Raw genomic sequence first — 19726 nt, 5'->3', positions numbered from 1 at the left:
AAAACACTACAACACTGTTCAAATGGACACAAACGCAGAACAATGCCAAATTCAGGAGAAGTTGAATTACTGACCAGATGCTCAATAAGAAACTTCAGGCCCTCACATTTAAAAAAGCATGAGGACCTGATGGCATCCTAAACAAGATGCTCAAATTAACTAGTGCAACATTTCAATTGGCTATATTGAAACTGTTTCATTTGATACTGAGTGTAAGTTATTTCCCTGACATCTGGAATTAAGGACTCATAACCCCAATCTTTAAGAACGGAGACAAATTTGACCCTAACAATTAGAGGCATTTGTGTGAACAGCAACCTGGGGAAGGTTTTCTGTAGTATTATAAATGTAAGAGTTCTAAACTTCCTTAATAAGCACAATGTCTTGCGTAAAAGCCAAATTGAATTTATACCAAAACATTGCATGACCGATCATATTTACACCCTAGACACCCTGATAGATAAACATGTCTACCAAAATAACACCGAAATATACGTTTGCTTTATCGACTTCCAAAAAGCATTTGACTCTAATTTGGCATACAGGACTGTTCTACAAAAGTATTGAAAATGGTGTAGGGGGTAAAATATATGACATAATTAAATCAATGTATACTGTCAATACATGCAGTATTAAAATGGGCAAGAAAACAACAGAATTCTTTAACCAGGGAAAGGGCCTTCGCCAGGGTTGCAATCTGAGCCCTGCACTCTCCAATATTTACATCAACGAATTGGCCACTATTCTAGAAAATCCACGTGTGTTCTGGTGTTAGTCTCCACAATTCAGAGGTTAAATGCCTGCTCGTCGCAGATGACCTGTGCCTGCTGTCACCCACAGCACATGGCCTACAGCAGAGCCTAGACCTGTGAGAGCAGTACTGCCAGACCTGGGACCTGGCAGTAAACCCCAAAAATACAAAAATAATGATTTTCCAGAGAAGATCCAGATCTCAGGGAATTAGTTCTCAATTGGTACAAAATATATAGAGTACTGCACACACTGCAATTACTTATGTTTAAAAATAAGCTCAATTGGACACCTTAATGAGGCAGTGAATGAATTGAGAGAAAGCACGCAGGGCATTCTACGCCATTAAAAAGCTAATTCAGGCCTCCCGAGTGGCGCAGTGGTTTAAGTGTGAGATTCTGGGTTTGAGTCCAGGCTCTGTTGTAGCCAGCCGCAACCAGGAGACCCATGGGGCGGCGCACAATTGGCCCAGCAAGGATGTTCTTGTCCCACGGCGCACTAGCGACTCTTGTGGTGGGCCGGGCGCAGTGCAAGCTGACACGGTCGCCAGGTGTACAGTGTCCTCCGACACATTGGTGTGGCTGTTTTCCGGGTTAAGTGGGCATTGTGGCAAGAAGCAGTGCCTTTGCCTCTCCCGAGTCCGTACGAGAGTTGCAGAGATGAGACAAGACTGTAACTACCAATTGGATACCACGAAATTGGGGAGAAAAAGGGGTAAAAGGTATGTAAAAAAATAAAAAAGAAGCAAATTCTAATTGAAATCCCTATTAATATTTGGCTACAACTAATTGAATGCGTCATTGAACCAATTTATGACAGCGAGGTGTGGGGTCCACTTGCAAAACAACATTTCCCCCAATGGGACAAACACCCCATTAAAATCCTGCATGCAGTGTTCTGTAAGATTCTCCTACATGTCCAGGGGAAAACTACAAACAATGCATGCAGGCCAGAATTAGGCCAACACCCACTAATAATAACAACTAAAAAGAGAGCAAATAAGTTTTAGAAAAATCTAAAATACAGTGACCCCCTCTCATATCATTACCAAGCCCTGCAATGCCAAGAGCTGAGCATAGAAAAGAGCCCCCTCATCCAGCTGGTCCTGTGGCTGTTCACAAACCTGTTCTACAAACACACTGAAGCCTCGGGACCCGAACATCCAGTCAATCAGAATAAACAAAATTACAACACAGTCAAAATAAAACTACACTGCTTATTGGGAAACACAAGCACAAAGCAAAATGCAGTGCTATCTGGCCCTAAATCAACAGTACACCGTGGCTAACTATTTACCTGTGGTTACTGATCTTGACAAAGTACAGGCTCAGTGAGCACCGCCTTGCCATTGAGAAGGGTAGACACAGGAAAACCTGGCTCCCTGTAGAGGAAAGGCTGTGCAACCACTGCACCACAGCAGAACCTGGCTCCCTGTAGAGGAAAGGCTGTGCAACCACTGCACCACAGCAGAACCTGGCTCCCTGTAGAGGAAAGGCTGTGCAACCACTGCACCACAGCAGAACCTGGCTCCCTGTAGAGGAAAGGCTGTGCAACCACTGCACCACAGCAGAACCTGGCTCCCTGTAGAGGAAAGGCTATGCAACCACTGCACCACAGCAGAACCTGGCTCCCTGTAGAGGAAAGGCTGTGCAACCACTGCACCACAGAAGAACCTGGCTCCCTGTAGAGGAAAGGCTGTGCAACCACTGCACCACAGAAGAACCTGGCTCCCTGTAGAGGAAAGGCTGTGCAACCACTGCACCACAGCAGAACCTGGCTCCCTGTAGAGGAAAGGCTGTGCAACCACTGCACCACAGAAGAACCTGGCTCCCTGTAGAGGAAAGGCTGTGCAACCACTGCACCACAGCAGAACCTGGCTCCCTGTAGAGGAAAGGCTGTGCAACCACTGCACCACAGAAGAACCTGGCTCCCTGTAGAGGAAAGGCTGTGCAACCACTGCACCACAGAAGAACCTGGCTCCCTGTAGAGGAAAGGCTGTGCAACCACTGCACCACAGCAGAACCTGGCTCCCTGTAGAGGAAAGGCTGTGCAACCACTGCACCACAGCAGAACCTGGCTCCCTGTAGAGGAAAGGCTGTGCAACCACTGCACCACAGCAGAACCTGGCTCCCTGTAGAGGAAAGGCTGTGCAACCACTGCACAATAGCAGAACCTGAGACAGAGCTGCATTTCCTGACAACATTTAAAAAATATATAAAACAATTAGAGACGGTCATGTCCCCAAATTGGAAACCCTTATTCAAGGTTTCAAAGACCTCTCTGATGAGAGTAGGCTACCCGTCCTGTTGGGGGAGGACGCAGAGAGCTGTGGGATGGCAGCGCACTACATTGCTGCCTGCCATAAGATGAGGGACAGTGTCTAGCAGACCAATCAACCTGCACATGTCCTTTATGCTTATTGTTATTGTTCAATGTATGGTTATTCTGACCCTTGATTATTGTTATGACTCGTCTCGTTGACAATATTGTAAATCTCCAAAGTAAGTTTGGCAATATGTACATTGTTACGCCATGCCAATAAAGCAAATTGTATTGAGAGACAGAGAGCAAGACAGAGAGAGAGCAAGACAGAGAGAGACAGACCGAGAGAGACAAAAGGGAGAGACGGAGAGACAAAAGGGGGAGGCAGAGGGAGACAAAATGAGACCGAGAGGGGGAGAGAGACCGAGAGAGACAAAAGGGAGAGACGGAGAGATAAAAGGGGGAGGCAGAGGGAGAGACTAAATGAGACCGAGAGGGGGAGAGAGACAGAGAGACAGACCGAGAGAGACAAAAGGGAGAGACAAAAGGGGGAGGCAGAGGGAGAGACTAAATGAGACCGAGAGGGGGAGAGAGACAGACCGAGAGAGACAAAAGGGGGAGGCAGAGGGAGAGACTAAATGAGACCGAGAGGGGGAGAGAGACAGAGAGAGACACAGACCGAGAGAGACAAAAGGGGGAGGCAGAGGGAGAGACTAAATGAGACCGAGAGGGGAAGAGACACACACACACCTGTTCCTTCTCCAGCATGTCGGCCTTGCGCAGGATCTTCATGGCGTAGATGTGGCCTGTGTCCTTTTTCTGGACCAGACGCACCTGGAAGTCAGAGGACAAAGGTCAGAGTTGAGCCAACATGGCAGCAAGAAGTTCACGAGGTCATAGCCAATGCAAGGGCATTTACACTAGCGTCATCAATACATTTTCTGAAACAGTGGATTAGGCAGTTGTGCGTTTTTTTTGTTCAGACGTGTTCAGAATTCTAATAGCTCCATGTATGCTTACCTCTCCAAAAGCTCCTCGACCAATCACCTTGAGGGACTCAAAGTCATCCAATCCCAGCCTGGTTCTCTTCAGCCTCAGGAACTCTGTCTCCTTACGCGCGTGCTGGGAGCGCCGAATACGCTTCTGCAACACAGGTTGTGTGTAAGTGTGTGTGTGTGTGTGAGCATGTGCCACTGCTAGAACTATACTCACCTCTTCATCAGGCAGCCCCTCCTCCTCCATCACCATCTCCAGCTTCTGTTGCCTGGCAATGAAATAGGGGTTGAGGGTCAAGATGCAAAGGTTATGGTCAAATATGCTGATTCAGGAAGACACCTTCCAACCTACTGATCACTACACTACCTGCTGTTTCATTTCTACAGGACAGTTATGGAGGAACGGTAACATAATTGGAATGGCCTATTCATACATTCTCAAAGAGAAACAAACCATAAACATTGGTGGGTAGGTTGAGCTGTGACCAATGTTCCCTCCAAGCTGCATGAGAGCGCGGGTGCACAGCTCCCCCGGGACTGCCCCACAGAAGAAATAGCAGCCAGCGTAGAGAAGCACGAGATTGAACTGCACTCAACTTTCTAGAGTTTTCCCCGTTACTTAACACTATCAACGTTTCCCTTTACTGTGGGAATTAATAAATAATAATAAAAGCCACTTTCAATGCAACAAACCGAAACAAAATAAACTATGCAAGACTTAGCATGCAAAACTAACTATGCAAGAGTTTTTGTTGTAAGCAGAACAGAGTAGGATTCTATTGCATTGACAGGCAAAACTGAGGCCTGTACTCTTCACAGACCGGTAAGCCATACTGCAGATGCCCTATATGCACATAGACCATTTCCATATATGGATCTGTGCCATTCACTTTGAACTGGACTGTGTTTACAGCATGAGAAGTCGTGAGTTGATCCGCGTGTTTTGAGATCAAAGCTAGAGCTACATGTAGCCAGGTGTGTACATTTGACCTTTACTAGTTAGGAACTTATTAACATAGTTATAGATCATTTGTAGTCAGCAATGCGGGAGTGGTTGCTCCCTACAAGATCACAAAACATGTGCATTTCTAGTCATCTTTGAAAAGCGAGTCAGGTAAAGAACATTGTTGTATTTTGAGACTGGCTTGAATACGCTATGTAGCCAATAGGCAGAAGGTAGCATTATTTGTCTGATTCTCTGTAATAATGGTATAGGAATAATGATGCATTTTATTTTGTGGTTTCTTGCATCAAACAACACAACAACATTTTCAGTCACCTTGTCTGAAAGACAACTGGAATAAACAGGTTAATGTGAAGCCATGATGTTTTTTGAAAAGTCTCATGGAATGTAGGCCTACATTGAACACCACATATTGGCTGCAACTGTAGGCTGTAAAATTCAACAGCTATTTCCATGTTAAAATGTTATGGTATGTATTTTCGGGTTGGAGCGAGCGGTCGCATCTGCACTCGGTCCGCAGGTAGTATTACATTTCATTACATTTCATTATAGTACAACGGTTTGATTTGTCTAATCTTATCAATTTCTTCTTAGCTAGCTACACAGCCGTCTTTGTATCATAGATAATTGCGTAATTATCGTATTTCGTCGTCCTAACGCAGTCTACACTGCCCTGCAGCTAGCCAGCTAGCTAACGTCCACCGTTAGCTAGTCCACCGTCTACCGATTAGCAGCACAACTATTACACTCAACTGAACGACTTGATTAGTGTAGTGTTAGCTAGCTACATAGTTGTCTTTGCTGTCTTCGTACCCAAGATAATTGTGTAGTTTAGTGTGTGTAGTTTTATGTCGTCCTTAACATAGGAGACTCTGCTAGCTAGCCAACAGCTAGCCAACGTCTACCGAACAGAACTTCTGCACTCAACAATCCGGTCGCATTTCGCTTCGCTCCACAGGTAGTATCACATTTTTCATTTCATTTCATTACAGTACAACGGCTTGATTTGTTTGATCGTAGCTAGCTACATAGCTAGCTACACAGCCGTCTTTGTATCAAAGATAATTGTGTAGTCTAGAGCGATTTCCTAGGTTAGTTAGCCAGCTATTGTCGTTCTTTTAACGCAACGTAACGTAATCAACACTGCTAGCTAGCCAGCTAGCCCCGAATAGCAGCACAGTAGAAACTATTACACTCAACGGAACGACTTGATTAGTGTAGTGTCAACAACGCAGCCAATGCCAACTAGCCTACTTAGTCAACAACGCAGCCTCTGCCAGCTAGCCTACTTCAGCAGTACTGTATCATTTTAATCATTTTAGTCAATAAGATTCTTGCTACGTAAAGCTTAACTCTCTGAACACTCGTGACGTGTAGTCCACTTGTCATTCCAATCTCCTTTGCATTAGCGTAGCCTCTTGTGTAGCCTGTCAACTATGTGTCTGTCTATCCCTGTTCTCTCCTCTCTGCACAGACCATACAAACGCTCCACACCGCGTGGCCGCGGCCACCTAATCTGGTGGTCCCAGCGCGCACGACCCACGTGGAGTTCCAGGTCTCCGGTAGCCTCTGGAACTGCCGATCTGCGGCCAACAAGGCAGAGTTCATCTCCGCCTATGTCTCCCTCCAGTCCCTCGACTTCTTGGCACTGACGGAAACATGGATCACCACAGACAACACTGCTACTCCTACTGCTCTCTCTTCGTCTGCCCACGTGTTCTCGCACACCCGAGAGCTTCTGGTCAGCGGGTGGTGGCACCGGGATCCTCATCTCTCCCAAGTGGTCATTCTCTCTTTCTCCCCTTACCCATCTGTCTATCGCCTCCTTTGAATTCCATGCTGTCACAGTTACCAGCCCTTTCAAGCTTAACATCCTTATCATTTATCGCCCTCCAGGTTCCCTCGGAGAGTTCATCAATGAGCTTGATGCCTTGATAAGCTCCTTTCCTGAGGACGGCTCACCTCTCTCACAGTTCTGGGCGACTTTAACCTCCCCACGCCTACCTTTGACTCATTCCTCTCTGCCTCCTTCTTTCCACTCCTCTCCTCTTTTGACCTCACCCTCTCACCTTCCCCCTACTCACAAGGCAGGAAATACGCTCGACCTCATCTTTACTAGATGCTGTTCTTCCACTAACCTCGTTGCAACTCCCCTCCAAGTCTCCGACCACTACCTTGTATCCTTTTCCCTCTCGCTCTCATCCAACACTTCCCACACTGCCCCTACTCGGATGGTATCGCGCCGTCCCAACCTTCGCTCTCTCTCCCCCGCTACTCTCTCCTCTTCCATCCTATCATCTCTTCCCTCTGCTCAAACCTTCTCCAACCTATCTCCTGATTCTGCCTCCTCAACCCTCCTCTCCTCCCTTTCTGCATCCTTTGACTCTCTATGTCCCCTATCCTCCAGGCCGGCTCGGTCCTCCCCTCCCGCTCCGTGGCTCGACGACTCATTGCGAGCTCACAGAACAGGGCTCCGGGCAGCCGAGCGGAAATGGAGGAAAACTCGCCTCCCTGCGGACCTGACATCCTTTCACTCCCTCCTCTCTACATTTTCCTCTTCTCTCTCTGCTGCTAAAGCCACTTTCTACCACTCTAAATTCCAAGCATCTGCCTCTAACCCTAGGAAGCTCTTTGCAACCTTCTCCTCCCTCCTGAATCCTCCTCCCCCTCCCCCCTCCTCCCTCTCTGCAGATGACTTCGTCAACCATTTTGAAAAGAAGGTCGACGACATCCGATCCTCGTTTGCTAAGTCAAACGACACCGCTGGTTCTGCTCACACTGCCCTACCCTGTGCTCTGACCTCTTTCTCCCCTCTCTCTCCAGATGAAATCTCGCGTCTTGTGACGGCCGGCCGCCCTACAACCTGCCCGCTTGACCCTATCCCCTCCTCTCTTCTCCAGACCATTTCCGGAGACCTCCTCCCTTACCTCACCTCGCTCATCAACTCATCCCTGACCGCTGGCTACGTCCCTTCCGTCTTCAAGAGAGCGAGAGTTGCACCCCTTCTGAAAAAACCTACACTCGATCCCTCCGATGTCAACAACTACAGACCAGTATCCCTTCTTTCTTTTCTCTCCAAAACTCTTGAACGTGCCGTCCTTGGCCAGCTCTCCCGCTATCTCTCTCAGAATGACCTTCTTGATCCAAATCAGTCAGGTTTCAAGACTAGTCATTCAACTGAGACTGCTCTTCTCTGTATCACGGAGGCGCTCCGCACTGCTAAAGCTAACTCTCTCTCCTCTGCTCTCATCCTTCTAGACCTATCGGCTGCCTTCGATACTGTGAACCATCAGATCCTCCTCTCCACCCTCTCCGAGTTGGGCATCTCCCGGCGCGGCCCACGCTTGGATTGCGTCCTACCTGACAGGTCGCTCCTACCAGGTGGCGTGGCGAGAATCCGTCTCCACACCACGTGCTCTCACCACTGGTGTCCCCCAGGGCTCTGTTCTAGGCCCTCTCCTATTCTCGCTATACACCAAGTCACTTGGCTCTGTCATAACCTCACATGGTCTCTCCTATCATTGCTATGCAGACGACACACAATTAATCTTCTCCTTTCCCCCTTCTGATGACCAGGTGGCGAATCGCATCTCTGCATGTCTGGCAGACATATCCGTGTAGATGACGGATCACCACCTCAAGCTGAACCTCGGCAAGACGGAGCTGCTCTTCCTCCCGGGAAGGACTGCCCGTTCCATGATCTCGCCATCACGGTTGACAACTCCATTGTGTCCTCCTCCCAGAGCGCTAAGAACCTTGGCGTGATCCTGGACAACACCCTGTCGTTCTCAACTAACATCAAGGCGGTGGCCCGTTCCTGTAGGTTCATGCTCTACAACATCCGCAGAGTACGACCCTGCCTCACACAGGAAGCGGCGCAGGTCCTAATCCAGGCACTTGTCATCTCCCGTCTGGATTACTGCAACTCGCTGTTGGCTGGGCTCCCTGCCTGTGCCATTAAACCCCTACAACTCATCCAGAACGCCGCAGCCCGTCTGGTGTTCAACCTTCCCAAGTTCTCTCACGTCACCCCGCTCCTCCGCTCCCTCCACTGGCTTCCAGTTGAAGCTCGCATCCGCTACAAGACCATGGTGCTTGCCTACGGAGCTGTGAGGGGAACGGCACCTCAGTACCTCCAGGCTCTGATCAGGCCCTACACCCAAACAAGGGCACTGCGTTCATCCACCTCTGGCCTGCTCGCCTCCCTACCACTGAGGAAGTACAGTTCCCGCTCAGCCCAGTCAAAACTGTTCGCTGCTCTGGCCCCCAATGGTGGAACAAACTCCCTCACGACGCCAGGACAGCGGAGTCAATCACCACCTTCCGGAGACACCTGAAACCCCACCTCTTTAAGGAATACCTAGGATAGGATAAAGTAATCCCTCTCACCCCCCCCTCCCCCTGAAAAGATTTAGATGCACTACTGTTCCACTGGAGGTCATAAGGTGAATGCACCAATTTGTAAGTCGCTCTGATAAGAGCGTCTGCTAAATGACTTAAATGTAATGTAAATGTTTTTGATGGTAGGCCACTCTGGTAGGTCTACATTATGATCAAATACCCACAGTAGCCAACTTGACCAAACGGGTACAGCTTCAGTGTTCACAGCAAACGCGTGCCAGAAGTTGCACAGAATTTTCACAACATTCAAGTTTGCGCTCAGCAGACCTTAAATTCTCTCGGTGCCTAATTTTTTTTGAGGGAACATTGGCTGTAACTGGGAGTTTGCTTTGGGCATAACTTCCTTTTCAGACGTCTGTAACGGCTTCTAGCCCCTGAGCTAACTGTATAAAACACTGTCTCTCTCTTCCTTCCTCTTTCTTTTTCTCAACAACACACATACTCTCTTCCTAATAAGGGGTTTCCATAAAGAAATGGTGTGATAAAGTTACAGTCCACCAACACACACACACACACACTCCACCAGGCAGTGTGGGGCTCTAAGCAGAGAGAGATCACGTGATGTGTCACACCTCTACTGTTTTCTCCTCATTTGTGGCAAGCCACTGTGCTGCCTTCTTAGCTTCTGACATGTTTTCAGGAATCATCTTTGCTTTTCAGAGTTCCAGTTTGTGTGAGCATGGTGCAGAACACCCACCTCATCTCTCTCTCCTCATGCTGGTCTATCAGGTTACAGTAGAAGTTCTCCAGGGTCACCATAGCCATGTTCACCCTCTCCTTGGTGTGGTTACTCATCGAGGAACATGAGGAATGACCCCTCGTTGCCATGGTTACCTACACACACACACACACACACACACACACACACATTAGTGTAAAGTGTCCTATGCCCTACTGTCTACAGATGTCCCCTATTATGTAGCCTCCAGCTGGTCACCACATCTCTCTGATGGATATGAGTGATAAATAGCATAACTGATGGCGCTAAATTGAACCACAAATTCACAATAAAAATGATACCAAATTGATTCATTAATTTTTGCACCTTTCAAATATCATACCATGAAAAGATTCCCATATTATGCAAACTTAAAAGGTGGGGTAAAATAATTGGTTATTCTATATTACAGTGAACTTTGAGTTCATATAACTAAAGTTTTCCACAAACTAAATGGCAGGTAGTACATCATTAATACGGTGTGATGACTATTGCCTAATTCAATTTTAACACAGTAAAAATGGATGGTAAATATTCTCACGTGTTCCACTAGTAGATCAACAATACAGTGTGATTAACGCAAGGGTGCAAAGCTGGCATCAAAGCAAAGGGTGACTACTTTGAAGAATCTCATATATATTTTGATTTGTTAAACAATTTATTGGTTACTACGTGATTCCATATGTGTTATTTCATAATGTTGATGTCTTCACTATTAGTCTACAATGTAGAAAATAGTACAAATAAAGACAACCCCTGGAATGAGTAAGTGTGTTCAAACTGACTGGTACTGAATATATATATGAATTTATATATTTTTTAGAACTCAGTCCAGCTTTCAACTTACTCTTGAAAGTTGTAATAATAGAATGCATAAGGTGCTATTTGGGTAGTGCATCAAGTTTTCCTCTTAGAGAGCTATTTATATCTTGTCATAAATGTCCAAGTCAACTATCTCATATCAGCTAATGTTTTTAGCTAGGTTTTGTTAGCCTATACAGTTTGTTCTAATGTTTGAGTCACTCAAATATAACATGAATAGACATTAGAAATTGCAAAATGTATAGAATTGCAAGAAAATGTGCTTAAAAACGGCCAAATTGTCTCTGCACCCCCTGACAAAATGTGTAAAATTGCCAGAAATAAGCTTTAAACCTGCAACATTTTCACTCCGCCAACAAGAGGGGTGTGAACAGCAGAATGTTCCCCAATGCTGGAAGAGGGTCCTGAGTGAAAAAGTTTGGTAACCCCTGCTGTAGAGAAGGAATGATGGAGGGGAAAACTAAATGGCATTTTTTCCCACCAGAAATTAGTATAGGGGATTTCAAAAGGCTTCTAATTTTATGCCTATATTTATATAACTCTGTGTATTATTGCACAAAAAAACATATTTAAACTTTGTAAAAGTTAGGGCAGGGAGGAAGGGGTGGGTTATAACCATAAATATTGCTTTATTCCAAATGGACACCTACTCCCTAGGCACTTCAAGTAGATCTTCTCCAGTCCACTCATGTACAATTATTCATCTACAACACACCTATACAATTATTGGCACCATTCACAAACCAATTGTTAATTCACCACAAAATCAACATTTTGCCATTTCCATCTCAGTCTCCTGACTTTATTCCCATTTCAAACCTGTGATTTCAATTAAAGAGGGGGGCCCATAAGCGCAGACGAAGGATATCAAGGATCTGGAAAGAACCTGTATGGAGGAATAGAGGAATACAGATCGCTCCTAATGTGTTCCCTGCCCGGCCAATCAGAGCAATTGGGGGAGAAAGGCCTTGGTCAGTGAGGTGGCCACGAACCCGATGGTCACTCTCACAGAGCTACAGAGTTCCTCTGTGGACATGGGAGAACCTTACAGAAGGACAACCATCTCTGCAGCACTCCACCAATCAGGCCTTTATGGTAGAGTGGCCAGACGGAAACCACTCCTCAATAAAAGGCACATGACAGCCCCCTTGGAGTTTGCCAAAAGGCACCTGAAGACTCTCAGGCCATGAGAAACAAGATTCTCTGGTCTGATGAAACCAAGATTTAACTATTTGGCCTGAATGCCAAGCATCACGTCTGGAGGAAACATGGCACCATCCCTACGGTGATGTATGGTGGTGTTTTTCAGTGGCAGGGACTGGGAGACTAGTCAAGATCGAGGCAAAGATGAACGGAGCAAAGTACTTGATGAAAACCTGCTCCAGCACACTCAGGACATTCAAGTGTCTGAATATCCTTGAGTGGCCCAGCCAGAGCCTGGACTTGAACCCGATCTAACATCTCTGGAGAGACCTGAAAATAGATGTGCAGCAACACTCCCCATCCAACCTGACAGAGCTTGAGAGAATCTACAGGGAAGAATGTGAGAAACTCCCCAAATACATGTGTGCCAAGCTTGTAGCGTCATACCTAAGAAGTCTCAAGGCTGTAAATACTGCCAAAGGTGCTTCAACACAGTACTGAATAAAGTGTCTGAATACTTATGTAAATGTATTATTTCAGTTTTTTTTATTTATAAATTAGCAAAAATTTCAAAAACCTGTTTTTGCTTTGTCATTATGGGGTATTGTGTGAAGAGTGATGAGGGGGAAACTGTTTTCCTCAATTTTAGAATAAGGTTGTAACATAGCAAAATGTGGAAAAAGTCAAGGGGTCCGAATACTTTCCGAATGCACTGTATATCTTTTTTGCATATATATATACAATACTTAGGCTTCTACTTCCAGCTGATACATACATTTTACAGACATGGTAAATGGTACACTTTTTCCATTAGTTATCTATTTTGTTGTCTTTTTTACTTTTCTAATCCCACCCTTCAGCAACCCTTAAGCCCGCTTATTTATCTCTAAAAACCATCCAGTCTTGACTTCTACTTGCCATATATTTTTCAACTGTGCTGTGATGTTTGACAAAAGTTCTGAACCTGTCTATACGCATAGTTCCACAGATTCTAAATTAAAGATGAACACCTTTACAAAAAGTACTATTATATTATTGATCGACTGACCATGGCTTTTCAAGACACCCAGCAGAGCAATTTGCAAAGATAGCTTTAAATTAATGGTGATTTTTCAACCGTTCCTGAATCTGCTACCAAAAACAAGCTACATATGGGCAGTACCAAAACAAGTGATCAAATGATTCTGTCTCTTCGCAACCAAAGCTGCAGAGCTGGGATGGTTGTATCCTGCATATATAAATATATATATAAGATTATTATGGTTGCAAGAATTCTGTATAATTTAAATTGAAAAAAGTGTTTAAATCCAGCGTTGTTTTGTATATCAGTTCATAAACCCTTTGCCATAGAATCAGCACATCAAATATTTCTTCCCAACTATTTTGCAACCGGTCTGACACAGCCGTCAATTATTTGGTCCTTAAATGGAACTGGTATGCTTTTATATATTTGCTAAACTCAGTGTCAGATATGCAGCTGCTTTGTAAAAAAATGTATGGCTTTTTCCCAAATTAATTTATGATCAGATACTTCAGTTGTAACTGATTTTCTGCTCTAAATGTTTACAATTGCTAGACAACTTTAGCACAGTCCCAAACTTAAGACTATCCTCTTTTTTAACAACAGCCTGTATAGAAATCAAAATGTATCCGGTGCTGCAGCATCTGCTCATTCGTTGTCATGCTCTGTTGTGGTATTTAAAAAAATGTCTGCTTGTCTCCAGTCATGAGGTGTGTTTATATTTTTTTCTCAGACCGCAAATAAGATGATAGATTCATGCAGTGCATTTATTATAACGTAGTTATTTTCAACTCTACCCTTGTCCTCAGTGGTCTGCAAATCCACAACCGTCTGGCTACTTTGTAATGTAATGCTTACAAAACAAAGTACATTTTCTGAAGCTTCATATCTAAGGCTCTGTTCTGTCCTAGGAGTGAGGGTAAACGTAGGCATGTTCTCTGCTATCCACTTTATGTTTTGATTATAATTTTGGGTATGGGGGGGTTCACTTTCTCATTTTCAAGCATTCAGGGATGGTCTGGTAAAAATATATTTTCCTGAAGGGAGGGCCATCCATGTTCATTTTCAGAGGTCAACTGTTCTCCTGGTATCGTTCATTATTCTGGTAAAAATATATTTTCCTGAAGGGAGGGCCATCCATGTTCATTTTCAGAGGTCAACTGTTCTCCTGGTATCGTTCATTATTCTGGTAAAAATATATTTTCCTGAAGGGAGGGCCATCCATGTTCATTTTCAGAGGTTAACTGTTTACATTTACATTTAAGTCATTTAGCAGACGCTCTTATCCAGAGCGACTTACAAATTGGTGCATTCACCTTATGACATCCAGTGGAACAGTAGTGCATCTAAATATTTTAAGGGGGGGTGAGAGGGATTACTTTATCCTATCCTAGGTATTCCTTAAAGAGGTGGGGTTTCAGGTGTCTCCGGAAGGTGGTGATTGACTCCGCTGTCCTGGCGTCGTGAGGGAGTTTGTTCCACCATTGGGGGGCCAGAGCAGCGAACAGTTTTGACTGGGCTGAGCGGGAACTGTACTTCCTCAGTGGTAGGGAGGCGAGCAGGCCAGAGGTGGATGAACGCAGTGCCCTTGTTTGGGTGTAGGGCCTGATCAGAGCCTGGAGGTACTGAGGTGCCGTTCCCCTCACAGCTCCGTAGGCAAGCACCATGGTCTTGTAGCGGATGCGAGCTTCAACTGGAAGCCAGTGGAGAGAGCGGAGGAGCGGGGTGACGTGAGAGAACTTGGGAAGGTTGAACACCAGACGGGCTGCGGCGTTCTGGATGAGTTGTAGGGGTTTAATGGCACAGGCAGAGAGCCCAGCCAACAGCGAGTTGCAGTAATCCAGACGGGAGATGACGAGTGCCTGGATTAGGACCTGCGCTGCTCCTCCTCTTCTTCATCATCTTTAATGTTGACATTCAGCTCCAGTGTTTGACTGTAGTCTTCCACCTTCACTGATGCCATTTCTGGATCCTGCAGTGCAAACTGTTCTCCTGGTATCGTTCATTATTCTGGTAAAAACATATTTTCCTGAAGGGAGGGCCATCCATGTTCATTTTCAGAGGTCAACTGTTCTCCTGGTATCGTCCATTATTCTGGTAAAAATATATTTTCCTGAAGGGAGGGCCATCCATGTTCATTTTCAGAGGTTAACTGTTCTCCTGGTATCGTTCATTATTCTGGTAAAAATATATTTTCCTGAAGGGAGGGCCATCCATGTTCATTTTCAGAGGTTAACTGTTCTCCTGGTATCGTTCATTATTCTGGTAAAAATATATTTTCCTGAAGGGAGGGCCATCCATGTTCATTTTCAGAGGTTAACTGTTCTCCTGGTATCGTTCATTATTCTGGTAAAAATATATTTTCCTGAAGGGAGGGCCATCCATGTTCATTTTCAGAGGTTAACTGTTCTCCTGGTATCGTTCATTATTCTGGTAAAAATATATTTTCCTGAAGGGAGGGCCATCCATGTTCATTTACAGAGGTTAACTGTTCTCCTGGTATCGTTCATTATTCTGGTAAAAACATATTTTCCTGAAGGGAGGGCCATCCATGTTCATTTTCAGAGGTCAACTGTTCTCCTGGTATCGTCCATTATTCTGGTAAAAATATATTTTCCTGAAGGGAGGGCCATCCATGTTCATTTTCAGAGGTTAACTGTTCTCCTGGTATCGTTCATTATTCTGGTAAAAATATATTTTCCTGAAGGGAGGGCCATCCATGTTCATTTTCAGAGGTTAACTGTTCTCCTGGTATCGTTCATTATTCTGGTAAAAATATATTTTCCTGAAGGGAGGGCCATCCATGTTCATTTTCAGAGGTTAACTGTTCTCCTGGTATCGTTCATTATTCTGGTAAAAATATATTTTCCTGAAGGGAGGGCCATCCATGTTCATTTTCAGAGGTTAACTGTTCTCCTGGTATCGTTCATTATTCTGGTAAAAATATATTTTCCTGAAGGAGGGCCATCCATGTTCATTTTCAGAGGTCAACTGTTCTCCTGGTATCGTTCATTATTCTGGTAAAAATATATTTTCCTGAAGGGAGGGCCATCCATGTTCATTTTCAGAGGTTAACTGTTCTCCTGGTATCGTTCATTATTCTGGTAAAAATATATTTTCCTGAAGGGAGGGCCATCCATGTTCATTTTCAGAGGTTAACTGTTCTCCTGGTATCGTTCATTATAAATAATGTACAGTCCCTAATCGGTTTTTAACAATTGCAGCCAACAGTACTTTGCAGTGACAGCACGTTTGCTGTGTTGAAGTGATTTTTGAAGTGTTTCTAAAAATGCCCTATGGGGAAAATGAATGGTGAAAAACATTTCCTTGTTTAACCGCTAGGTTTTATGGGTATTACGACTCACACTGTGGTATTCTGTGGACAAAACACACACATATGTCCCCTGTCTCTTTCGCGAATGTTGAATACAATTCAATTTGAACTTGTTGTCCGTAGATTTTTTCATTTTGTGTGTAGAAATTGGAGACAAAGTATCGACATTAAAGTACTTTCAAACCGAATCTAAAAAGAGGGTCTCTGTGTGGCTATCACGATTTGTATCACACGCACAAGACGGAAGTACCGCGATGCATGAACAACTTCAGTAGTTGTACAAAACGGAACTCAACAGCGTTTGGAGTAAACACCATAGAGCCTTTGTTTTACTATTAAAGACTAATGTGATCACAGTGTGATTGTCAGTCAGGAGAGATGAGCCTTTGTTTTACTCTTACGTTATCTAACATTATCACAACTTTCCAAAGTAGACGAAATCTCCATATCTCCCACGCAAACTATCAATAAAACAACGTTCATAAAGTAAGTTCGTATGGTACATCTACAACGTGTACATGATCATTGTCAAATTAAATGTTACTCTCACCTCCTCCGTTATGGTATTAATCGTTGAAATTCAATTCGGATCTGCTCCTCTCGTCTGATGACGGTCGGTATCCACTCGTAATTACCGGAAGTGAAGTTCCCCTCCCCGCGGAGTTCCAAATGATCCCGGGCCATGTTCGGGTGGGCTACTCGGGTCATATTCAGGTAACGATGATGTTGATAGTCTGACCCTTAGAATTCAAAGAGGAATGGCAGAATTATTTGGGTTTCAAATATTACTATAACATAGACATAGATGAAACCTCAAAGATCAATTTAAATTGTATTTGTCACATGCGCCGAATACAACAGGTGTTGTAGACCTTACTGTGAAATGCTTACTAAAAAAAGTAAAGTGACTATGCATAGATAATAAACAGCTAGTAGCAGCAGAGTAAATCCCTCTAAAGATGAGGATTCCCGAGTGGCGCAATACAAGAGCCGTCTCTACAGTCCCTGGTTCGAATCCAGGCAGTATCCCATTGGGCTGCGGACAATTAGCCCAGCATCGTCCAGGTTTGGCCGGGGTAGGCCATCATTGTAAATAAGAATTTGCTCTTAACTGACTTGCCTAGTTAAATTTTAAAAAATGATTTACAATCTCTGTCAACAATCTCTGTCTCTTGTCCTATATACGATACTGGTTTTTATTTTTTATTATCCATTTGCTTATTTCATCCTTTGACATTCACGTGGTGTACAGGTCTGATCATCATATGCTAATTTATTTTGAGTGATACTCTTGTCTATTGTTGGTCTCAGGTGTAATTTGTGCAACGTTTCCAACAATACTTATTCCTGCGTACATGGACAGTAGGTGATGTGATATGTCTGCAATAAAGTAACATTGAAAGCCCATTTTGTTTGAAGGCAGGTCAGTAACTGTTCAATTATCATAAATCCGCTAAACAAATTTCAGAGGCACGCAACAGTTCAATCTCGAACAAGGTTATGACATTATTTGTAAATGCTGTCTTCTTTTTTTTTTTACACACAATGAAAAATGCAGGTTTGACGTTCTTGAACGCACCACACGCTGTGTTCTCGACTGCTACGGAAGTGCGGTGTTTTTCCGCCAGTGTTATCATCAACCAAAGATTATGGATATGCTGACAAGATAGGTCTACATGTCTTTCAGCCCCAACAATGGGAACATAATAACAAATCATTTGTAGACTGCAAGAAACCTAAACATATAATATTTGACTAAAACATAATTTCAAACATTGCTTACATTTTTATATGATCATGTGTCTCTCTTAAGCGTGTAAATACTTGGTAACAGATTTCCCAACTTAAAATCAATTGGAGTTGATTTCCTGGCGTTTTTACATTTGTTTTATCTCCAACAATGAACATGTAAAAAATAATTTGTATCATAATAATACAGCGTTTTTTTGCTCAGTAAATTTGAGGGGCCAAATAAAACCAACCGTGGGCCAAATTTTGCACGCGGGCCGCCAGTTGGGGAACCCTGTGCTACGCTATAGTCTCCATGAATAGCCATCTCGAGACAACTCTGACATAGGGTTTTTTCTCAAAGTTGCCGGGATGTCACGTGTCCTACTTATATCAGTACACTCGTAAAAACGTATATTTGACCAAATAAACATCACGTAGCAAATAATCCATTCATTTTATCGTTGACCAAATGTGACACTCTCTCATTGACCTCCATACCAAAACTCCTTGCTTGGTACGCCACCTGCTGGAGGGAGACAGATTTTCTGCTGAGTTGGGTCTCTCTCTTCTTCTTCCTCTCTGCATCAACTTTGCAATTGGGCTACTTTGAAAACGAATGTGGGGGGGGGGGTGTATTGGGTTTTTGGGCTACTTCTAAATTGCACCGCTACCGCCATTTAATTTCTGTTGTTTAAAAAAATATATATTTTAATTTCACTGTGACCTGATACTTCTCACTATCAGGCAGTGATGTAGGCTATTGAGTACCAGGTGGACAAGGTGACTTTTATCAATATATTTACCCCCAAAATCTGTAACGTTAATTAGCTGCTAATTTGGCTATCATAAAGAACTACAAATGCCATGATGATCTGGGCGAGACTGCCGAATCGAGACAAAGGTACGATTTTCTGGATTAACGATCTAATATTAGCTAAATGTAGTAATTAATAAATTGGCTACATTTCTTTAAATAGACAATTCTGTGAATTGTCTTGTGAAAATGTTAAATTGACACAATACCTGTTAGCAAAGGTGTCAGCTAGAAATGACATGCAGGAGCTTGCAGAGATTTATAGTTTTGCATGATGTCTATTTTGATGCTAATTGGCATTTTCGAATCTGAGAATAAATAGAGACTAATATATTGATAAAAGTCACCTTGTCCGAGAGAGATTTACATGATTATCAAAACGTCATGCCAGGGTAACCTATACGAAACACAGCCCTTATTTTAAGAGTTTCTAAAATCCCATAAGGGAAAAATTAATGGTAGAAAAACGATTGGAACCATTTCCCTGTTTCGCCGCTAGGTTTTACGGGTATTATGGGGCGGGGGGGGCGGAGTCATTGGTATTGAGAGAGCGATGCAGCAGGCAGTCATGACAAGTGATGTGAGAACAACAAACTAATTAAAAGTTCTAAAGTTTGGGGACAATTAGAAATGTCCTTGTTTTTGAAAGTAAAGCAAATTTATTGTCCATTAAAATAACTTAAAATTGATCAGAAATACAGTGTAGACATTGTTAATGTTGTAAATGACTATTGTAGCTGGAAACGGCAGATTTTTTATGGAATATCTACA

The 19726-nt window shown here is 43.9% G+C and overlaps 1 protein-coding gene across 3 annotated transcripts in view; it reads right to left on the bottom strand.

Moving 5' to 3' along the window:
* Positions 1–17067, bottom strand: part of LOC115142741 (serine/threonine-protein kinase 38-like) — a 40599-nt gene extending 23532 nt beyond the window's left edge. For all 3 annotated transcript variants that reach the window (XM_029682421.2, XM_029682428.2, XM_029682437.2), the window contains exons 1-5: positions 16961–17067; positions 10070–10206; positions 4225–4276; positions 4033–4155; positions 3763–3846 (exon numbers count right to left, since the gene is read on the bottom strand). In XM_029682421.2, the coding sequence (XP_029538281.1) occupies positions 3763–3846; positions 4033–4155; positions 4225–4276; positions 10070–10200 (390 nt within the window). In that variant the 5' untranslated portion in view covers positions 10201–10206; positions 16961–17067. The remainder of the gene's footprint in view (positions 1–3762; positions 3847–4032; positions 4156–4224; positions 4277–10069; positions 10207–16960) is intronic.
* Positions 17068–19726: the final 2659 nt, after the last annotated feature.

The sequence above is a fragment of the Oncorhynchus nerka genome, linkage group LG2 (assembly GCF_034236695.1).
Source record: "Oncorhynchus nerka isolate Pitt River linkage group LG2, Oner_Uvic_2.0, whole genome shotgun sequence".
Taxonomy (NCBI): domain Eukaryota; kingdom Metazoa; phylum Chordata; class Actinopteri; order Salmoniformes; family Salmonidae; genus Oncorhynchus; species Oncorhynchus nerka.
The sequence above is the reverse complement of the archived record's forward strand: the minus strand, read 5'-3'. Positions and strand labels throughout refer to the sequence as shown.